This window comes from Epinephelus moara, chromosome 14 (assembly GCF_006386435.1).
Source record: "Epinephelus moara isolate mb chromosome 14, YSFRI_EMoa_1.0, whole genome shotgun sequence".
In the NCBI taxonomy this organism is placed as follows: domain Eukaryota; kingdom Metazoa; phylum Chordata; class Actinopteri; order Perciformes; family Serranidae; genus Epinephelus; species Epinephelus moara.
The window spans coordinates 9,560,291-9,569,502 of record NC_065519.1 but is presented as its reverse complement, the minus strand read 5'-3'; the positions used below and the strand labels follow the sequence as shown (position 1 = coordinate 9,569,502).

Here is a 9,212-nt window from a genome sequence, read left to right as displayed (position 1 = left end):
TGGGTCCTGTAACATTATAAAGCCAAACCCTGATCTTTTTTCCTAAACCCAACCGCGTGCAGTAGTTGGATGTATCTGGACGTGGAAAGTCCATGACCAAACGTCGACATGTGACGAGGTCAGAGTGAGAATGTGTTTCATACGTAATTAGACTTTGCAATGAGGGTAAATGTTAAGGCTTCAGAACTTCTGCTGGGAATTTAAACGTACAGGTAACTGTCCGATAAACTGTATGAGAAAATTATGATAAATCCAATTACATAAATATAAAAATGTACATTTGGTGTGTTGGCGGTGGATGACTTCATGACTGTGGCCCTGCACACAGTGAATGTGGGGCTTTCAGGGGCCCCTGTTTTGTTATCCAGCCTTGGTTTTAGTAATCAAATTCCATTATTCTCCTTAAAAGCCACGTTTAATGACAATATTACTAAAACATTTCACCCTTTACTGAATCTAATACCTGATTAGTTACAGTGAATTATTTGATCAGGGGCCAAAATCCCACATTTTTCATTTCCTGCTGATGAAATTTCAGGGCTGACCATCTTCATCACGATGAAGGATCCGGTTATAACGTGACAGGATCCAGCTGAACCCAAACCGAGCAGCAGCAGCAGAGCAACAGTGAACTTATGATCAGGCTGTGATGCACACGGGTGACGCCGCGCTCCTGTAGTCGCATAACCACAGACTGGCGTGGGATCGGTCCCTGCTGCGCCTCATCTGGAATAACGTCGGGAAAATCCAGAAATTTCATTAGCGGCTGTTTTTTTCAAAGGAAGCGAGCAGTGTCGAGAATAATCCCCTTTGGGCGACCGTTTCCATCGGAAGGGAGTTTTCTGTACTTTGCAGAAGCCTGAGCAGATTTATTCCGATAGAGCATCACCAAATATAGGCTGCAATAAGGTAAGCAGTGATCGCCTGCACATGTACATGGCATGTGTTAATATTTCAGAATATAAATACAGCAGCTGGTGGATGGTTTGTGTGGATGTGTCACGCGTTATTTTTAATATTTTCCTTGTGTTTGGATGAATGGGATCGAGCAGAAGAGGGGCTGGCACACGGGCACCTGCGCATCCCTTATAATAAAGCCACTGCTTTTTGCCTGGAAACAAGAAAACAGAAATAAAACCTGCAAAGGATTTGACGAATTAAAGAAAATGTCATCCAGATTTGCGCAATTAATTGGCTTTAATGCGCCTTGGATGTGGCTCTGCGGCTGCACCGAGAGAAGCTGTGTTGTGTTATAAAAATAGACCTGTTTTGGTTATGAAATTTTGACATGTTTTTTGGTCCCGATGCGCATGGAAAGATGTCATTAGGAGCGGGGATGGTGAGGATCTAATCTGAAAATACTCTCACTGCGTCGTTTCCATCGGAATGCAGCAGCGTCTCCCTCTCTGCTCTCACAGGAGGCGGTTAGCTTTAATAGCATTAAATCAGATGTCATTGCCCAAAGCGTGAAATAAAACAGCATCTGTTGGCCCCTGTTTGCACATCGAGTCATTCATGCCGGTGGCCTGTGCGGTATGAAGCGGATGTTTCTGTAAAACGCCGCAGTTGCATGATGGCGAGCGGTTTTCTCAGCTCAACGCTCCGTGAAACAATTGTCATCTTCCTGCATAAAAAAATGTTAGTCCTCAAGGTCATTCACTGCAGAATATTTTACACATTAAACCCAACATCAGTGCGTGTAATTACCGAGCACGCTCGTCAGGATTGGTTATATGACACGCAGCGGGTGCACATTAAACCCTGTGGTTTGCACTGATTTTGGCTGCAGCGCACATTTCTGCTGTTTGTTGTGGAAGGCCCGAGCCAATGCAGTGCTGTCTGCTGCTGCTGCTGGTGGTGGTGGTGGAGGAGCTGTCCAGCCTGCTGTCATGCTGCTGCTGCTGCAGAGATGTGCACCATATGTTGGCCTCAAGTGCTTGAGATTCCCACAATGGCCTGACATGCAAATCTAATTCTGCCGTTTTAATTTGGTAAATTATGAATCGAGAATTGACGCATTCTTGGCCACTTTGTCATGTGCCACATCATGAGTCAATAATTAATGAACGTGGGGCTTCTCTGGTGCGGTTGCTCAAGTTGTCATGATTGCTACTGAGGCCCCTCAGTGTGTGGATAATCCTGGCTGATTGGTCTGTGGATTGCCCACAACTGGTTTAAACACTATATTGTATACAGACCACTCCATTATAAGCTATATTCCCCACTGATCCAGATTACAGCAGGCCGACTGTGCGCTCCATCCTCACTCAGGTCTGTGGATTTACTGCAGTAGTGCCTCTCGTACAACCGAGCGCAGGCTTTGTTGTCATTGTCAGGTTATAGGACAGTGTTTGCAGTGGAAACTTGATAGCAGCGATCGAACATTTAATGAACTGGATCTGCTCTGACAGTGATGATCCAGGTCAGTGCTACCCGGGCCACAGACTGGCACAAGCAGGCTAAGGGGGACAGAAATAGAACAAGAGCACCAGGGAAATATTTGCTGCCCTCTTCCACACCCCCCTCTCCCAAAAACACACATTTACTTTCATGTTTGAAGTGGGAATAAAAAAAGGTCTACGCTGTGTGCTGAAGATTTTCATACCGCCGTTGCTCAGGCATAAATAAATGCATTATTCACGTGTTCTTGCACCACAGGAACCATGGGAAAGCAGAACAGCAAGCTGACTCCTGAGGTGATGGAGGATCTGGTGAAGAACACAGAGTTCAACGAACACGAGCTGAAGCAGTGGTACAAAGGCTTCCTGAAAGACTGCCCCACCGGCAGGCTGAATCTGGAGGAGTTCCAGCAGCTTTATGTCAAGGTTTGTGCGAGCCGCCGCCTCTCTTCTTCATCGTCTGCTTCTCTCACATCTGTCTGAACGTTTAATCATGCCATGACTATTTTCCGTCATCAAACTGGTGCTCTTTTTAAAGCCCTGGTTGAATTATTGAACACACACACATCTTCCCCCTCCACATTTGCAGTTCTTCCCGTATGGCGATGCATCAAAATTTGCACAACACGCCTTCAGAACCTTTGATAAAAACGGAGACGGGACCATCGATTTCCGAGAGTTCATCTGCGCCCTGTCCATCACATCCCGTGGCAGCTTTGAGCAGAAACTCAACTGGGCCTTCAACATGTATGACCTGGATGGTGACGGCAAAATCACCAGAGTGGAGATGCTGGAGATAATCGAGGTAAGGGATTATCGAGTCATTAAGCCCTCGCTCATCAGGGGGACCGGCTCTGGGTTTTCGTCGTTGTTGTTGTTGTTGTTGTTATCAGTCTCCTGCACACCTGCAATGCCTTGAGTGCAGAGGCAGTTTCGTAACGACAGAAATGCAGTTGTATTGAATTACATTGTGCCATTTCTGGAAACGCAATCAGGATAGTAAATCCGATAGGTCTCAGTGATATTAGAGTGTATTGACAATTTCTGTAGTGATAAATGTGTTTTATTCCTGAGCATCTACATCAGTGGCTCCTAACCTTTTCTATCTGACACACTCCTCACTATGAAATAAACTCAACCCTTCACCAGCACCATCTGCTGTGCTCCAAATACGTTTATATGAATGGATTAGGTGTTATTTATTACTATTAATTATATAAAAGCAGTTATGTTTACATTTTTTACACAAGTGAATAGTCAGCGTTATGTCGACTGATCAAGTTTACATTAATACTACTTTCACTTTGAATCAGAAAAGCATTTATTTCTTACTCTAAGCTATTTCAGCTGCTTATTTTAACAGTTTATCCACTGCTTTTCAATCCAAATTAAATAGAACTTAACTTATCCCAAAGATAATTCTTGTTCCAGTGAGTGCTTCAAATTACAGTGACACTAAGTACAGTAAACACAATTTTAACGATTCACAACCAGTACCACAACAAGCAGACAATATAAAACATGCATTCATTACTTTCAGCTATCAATGGATATGTTTGCATGCCGCTAATATTCCACTATTATTGTATACTCCAGATTTGATACGGGTCTTGTTAACAGCATATTCTGTTTGGATGTTCTGAATTAGGTCTTCGTCCGAGTAAGAATTGAGGGATGTACCAGTGTTATCCTGGTTTTAGGAGCATTTTTTGGACATGTATATGGTGCATTCACAATACCGTAAAACTTCAAATAAAAGCCTAGTCCCAATTAAACCCCAGTCCCTTTCACTAGCCCAGTGTGGCAACATAAATATAGGCCTGTCTCAATTAGACGCCTGGTCTGGTTGCCAAGCAGTTCATTTTTATATAAGTTTTTTGGATGTTTAAAACCAGGTTGTTCACTACCCGCTTACGTAAACATTCCTTAGCTGTTTAGATCGCACATACAAATATGAATGTTTAAATGTTACTCGGTTCAGCTCATTTTACTGAAACCATGAGCACCAGAGAAGACCATAATTCATTCAAATTTACCAGCATGACAAACAAACAAATAGTGACACGCTTCCTCTGCAGCTGTCATAAAGTCGGAATATGTGTCCATTTCTTGATTACCAGGCAAGTTAACTATATTTGTTTAGTTCGTAAGATTTCATCGATCAAAAGAATCATAAGTGTCTTTCATAAAAAATAATCCAAGTTCCGTCCACGTTCTGTTGTGCTGTAACCCTGTCCCATATAGACAGGCCTTTCAGCAAATAATAACCCGGGCTACTGATTGAAGTTTTATGGTATACATCTAAAGCCCCTTTTACACTGTCAAATTTTCCGCGAATGTTGGGCCGTTTTGCCGGCAAACTGCGAGCGTTTAGACACACAGAGCCGGTTTGGCGAGTTGATCCGAGGTGCCCAATTTTCCACCTCGTGGGGTAGTCATATTGGCGTAACCCTTTTAGTTAAAACAGACCGAGGCGGCCTTCCGCAACGGGAGGAGCTGTTGATGACGCCGCACGTGTGAGCCACTGATAGCTGGAAACAGATGATAGCAGGAATTAGCAAGCAGCTAGTAGCAAGAGGGAAACGCAAACCTGACAGACACTGTAAAAATGAGCAACTGGGGAGACAAGGAATTGCGCGCCCTCCTTGTCCTCGCAAACGAAGAGGCCATTAACCATCAGATGACGGGAACGGTGAAGAACGGGCCGACTTATGAGAGAATCGCCAAAGGACTGACCAGCCGCTGCTTCCCTCCACGTCACTGTTTACGTTACACGCTGAGCTACACGTTTTACTTGCTCACGCCCCCTATTGCCCCGAAAAAGGCGCATTCTGTATAAACAAAAGTAGGTAGGCGGCATTTCGCTGCACTCCCCGATTTTGTTTTTATACTGCCAATGCTGAAAGAAGACTGATTGGGCTTTCCTGCAAATTTGCACAACTCCTATCTAAAAAGGGCTTCAGTTGAGGTTTTTACCGCAGTTTGTGACACATGGCATCTTGTCTGTTTACGCTCAGTTCTGTGCGTTGTCATGGATGCGTTGTACACAAACCAACTTGCCAACAGTTTGCAAGGCTGAGGTAGAGATGCCCAAAAAAAGCCCACATTTCTGATTCGAAGGAGAAACTACCTACTAAATGTTTACCTACTTAAATATTATAAAAGACGTGGACATTAACTGGTTTTTGGATATGCGCAAATATGGCAACACCGACCTTTGGAAGATAGTGGTTAAAGAAATGAAGGAAGGAGGATGTGTTCACACGGTCATCAAAATCCGGTGCTTGGGCAGTGACTTGAGACGTCAGGCACAAACGAAAAAAAGCCATCATTTAATACCAGCATGATACGTGGCTGGTCGCTGTTATAGTTTAACAGCTCTCAGCGGCATTGGGGGAAATGTGGCAGGACAACAACGAAAGTCGGGTGGGTCCCACAAATACTGACTTTTACCTGGGAGAGCGATGTTCGCTTCCCATAAGATTATAAAGCCAAACCCTGTTCTTTCCTAAACTCAACCACGTGCATTAGTTGTTGAAGGAAAACAAACATCAATTTGTGTTGTTGTACCTACACAGTGCATTTATTTTGAAAGAGACTGTATGTAAATGTTAAATTTCCTGTGGAAAACAGAAGCGTATTTTGAAAGAAGACAATGCATGTAACAGGCAGAACTTGACACAGCATCCCAGAACGTCAACAACCAACACACCCAGGGTACCTTGCACGTCGCACGTGGACATGGAAGGTCCATGAACAAATGCCGATATGTGACGAGGTCGGAGTGAGAATGCGTTGTTGTCAGGACTTCCCTGAAGTTGTAATGTCAAAACACTTCTATATAAACGTCGAAACTGCTGCTACAGTGCTGTTACAGTCATTCCCCCAGCTGCAATGCTGGTGCAGAGACACCAAGAGTGCAGATGTGGAAGACCTGAGAACCCTGACCAATCAGAGCAGACTGGGCTTTTTAGGATGGGGGTTAAAGAGACAGGTGCTAAAATGGAGCGTTTCAGACAGAGGCTGATTACACAGGTGTATTCAGGTGGACAATTTGTGAAAAATAATGTTTTTTTTAAACATTAAAGCGTGTAAATGTGTTCTACTAGAAACCCCAAAATACAAGTATGAACCTGAAAATGAGCACAATGTGGGACCTTTAAATAAATAATTTTAGTTTATTTGTTGAATTAGTTGGGCTTTACTCCTTGGCAACTGTTAAAGTCCCCCTTTGTAGTAGCTCTGGTTGGGAATCACTGATCTACATCTTTATGAACAAACAAACACATGTAGGCTCGACTGGATTACATAAGAACCTATGCTAATTTCTCACTGCGCCTCACCCACAGGCTATCTACAAAATGGTGGGCACTGTGATCATGATGAAGATGAACGAGGATGGTTTGACACCAGAGCAGAGGGTGGACAAGATCTTCGGCAAAATGGATAAGAACAACGACGACCAGATCTCGTTGGAGGAGTTCAAAGAGGCGGCGAAGAGCGACCCGTCTATCGTGCTCCTGCTGCAGTGTGACATGCAGAAGTGAGCCCTCCCTGCTTGCTCCTCTCCCCGTCTGTAATCCACACACTCTGGACAGCAGCACATGTTTTAATGTCTCATTAGGTTCTCTGCCATTTCCACAGGAAAAAAAAACAATGCTTGGACTATTTTTCAATGGACTCGCTTCTTGTGGTTGTATGCATGAGAATGTCAAATGCTGAATAATTTTGAATATAGCTATAAGATATCATACATTTCTATTTCAAAACATGCCAATGTGATTTGTGCACAGTAACCCTATACATTCTCATCCAACCCTAGCTTGTATATCAGTGGAGCACTGCATTAAATTATGTTCCTGCAGTATTTAGGATCCCCAGTGTTCACTGCTGCAACTACTGTACGCTTTACATAATAGTAACAAAACAATAATTCCTATGATAATTGTAACTGTCTCTACTATCCAGACTTGTTGAGCTCTTGGAGAATAGAGAGGCTCCTGTCTGTTCCAGATGTTTTCACACGATGGAACCAAGAAGAGTAGGTTCTTTGCATGCATATATTACGTGTCAAAAAATATAATCTCTTACCTTTTGCATCTTTAGGTGGTTATAAAAGAGAAACCCTATGGAATTCATTTAGTATTGTTGCATGGGATGTACAGTATGTGACTCATCAGACCATTAGTTCACCTCCAGTAATGTGGGAGCATGCTTCCCTCCATTCGATTACACGTGTATGTGTGACACTTGAAAGATATTTGGAGTGCAGTTGCGGGCTAATCTCCAAGGAAAGAGCTTTCACATAAACATTGTATTATGTTTTGCTTCAGTGACTTCTGGGATGAGCAGAGAGACATTTACGGAGCAGCTCTCCTTTATGATTTTAATGTACTGCCGCCACTTAATCCAGAGGAAAGGCCAAAATTACTGCTGTCATTAGGCGCAGTACTCACGCATTATTCCCCACAATGATCCAAAATTGGCTTCTCATTCAGGCTGCTTATTTGATTTAGACTTAAATAACTTAACTCAGTACATATCAACATGTTTACAGAAAAGAAGAGCACTGCAAAATGAGTACAGTCTTGGCTTTTGACCTTACTGCTGGGAGTTCGCTCTCTGGGCCGGGGACCTTACGAGAGGAGCTCCACTTCCAATGCAGCAAAAAAAAAAAAAAGGAGGAAAAAAGCCTCTTATATGTTTACTGGACACACTGCATTCCTACGTCTAAAACTTTTTTGTAAGGAGAAACTTTTTATTGAAAGGTCTCATCTTCTAATCTATTCCATTTGCAACAATCATTAAAGATGCAGGACCCTCGAGAGAGGCGCACGATAAAAGCTTTTGAAAGAGCGTTTCAGTGTGAGGTGGCAACTGGAGGGCGATGTAGGGTAAAGCTATTGTGGAAATTCTCTTTCAACAGTTTTGCTTCCCCATTTCTAGGCTATGCAAGCACGGACTGAGTGTCTGCTTGTAGTCCACTCACTTACAGTAGTGGAGGTTGCAGAAGCTTTTCACTGTTCTGTCTATAACATAACTGAAACCAACCCTCACATTATTAAAGTCTATATTATTTATACATTTCAGTCCAGTCACTATGTCGCATTCTTTGTCTCGTAAATGTTTATATCAAATATGGAAAAATCATAATACAAGTGACTGTATTCTTTTATACATGTGGCATGTGTTGCACCCTAAATTAATTCTGTAGTGATTAAAATGAATAAACCATCACCAGGCTTTTTCAAAAGACACCGTCTGCAGGTGTAATTTATGGGAAAACGAAGACCACACTGCTGCAGTCTTTAAAGGGACAGTTCACCCCAGAATCAAAAATACATATTTTTCTTCTTACCTCTAGTGCTATTTATCAGTCTAGATTGTTTTTGTGTGAGTCACTGAGTGTAGGAGATATCGGCCGTAGAGATGTCTGCCTTCTCTCCATTATAATGGAACCAGATGGCACTCAGCTTGTGGTGCTCAAAGCGCCAAAAAATACATTTGAAAAACTGAAAAGCAATGTCTCGTTCCATAAATCATGACCTGGTGTGAGCTCACCTAGCACCACTGAGCTAGCTAACGTTACAGCTCAGCCGAGGAGGACGCCATTACCGTTTATTTGCTTTCTTTTCTAGAGTTTAATGTGAAGTTTGATACCACTCTCGTGTCTTTTCAGTAAATATGAGGTTACGGCCAGCAGACGGTTAGCTAACTTAGCATAAAGTCTGGAAATAGGGGGAAACGGCTAGCCTGGCTTTGCCCAGAGGTAAAAAAAATCCATTAACATGTTAAAACTTGTTTGCTCAGTCT

The 9,212-nt window shown here is 42.9% G+C and overlaps 1 protein-coding gene across 1 annotated transcript; it reads left to right on the top strand.

The window, feature by feature from the left end:
• The first annotated feature begins 600 nt into the window (after window positions 1-600).
• vsnl1b (visinin-like 1b) lies at window positions 601-8,654 on the top strand. The gene is made up of 4 exons (XM_050062669.1): window positions 601-909; window positions 2,659-2,825; window positions 2,989-3,204; window positions 6,749-8,654. Exons 2-4 carry the CDS (start codon window positions 2,664-2,666, stop codon window positions 6,944-6,946), a joined length of 576 nt encoding a protein of 191 aa, XP_049918626.1. The 5' UTR covers window positions 601-909; window positions 2,659-2,663; the 3' UTR covers window positions 6,947-8,654.
• Window positions 8,655-9,212: the final 558 nt, after the last annotated feature.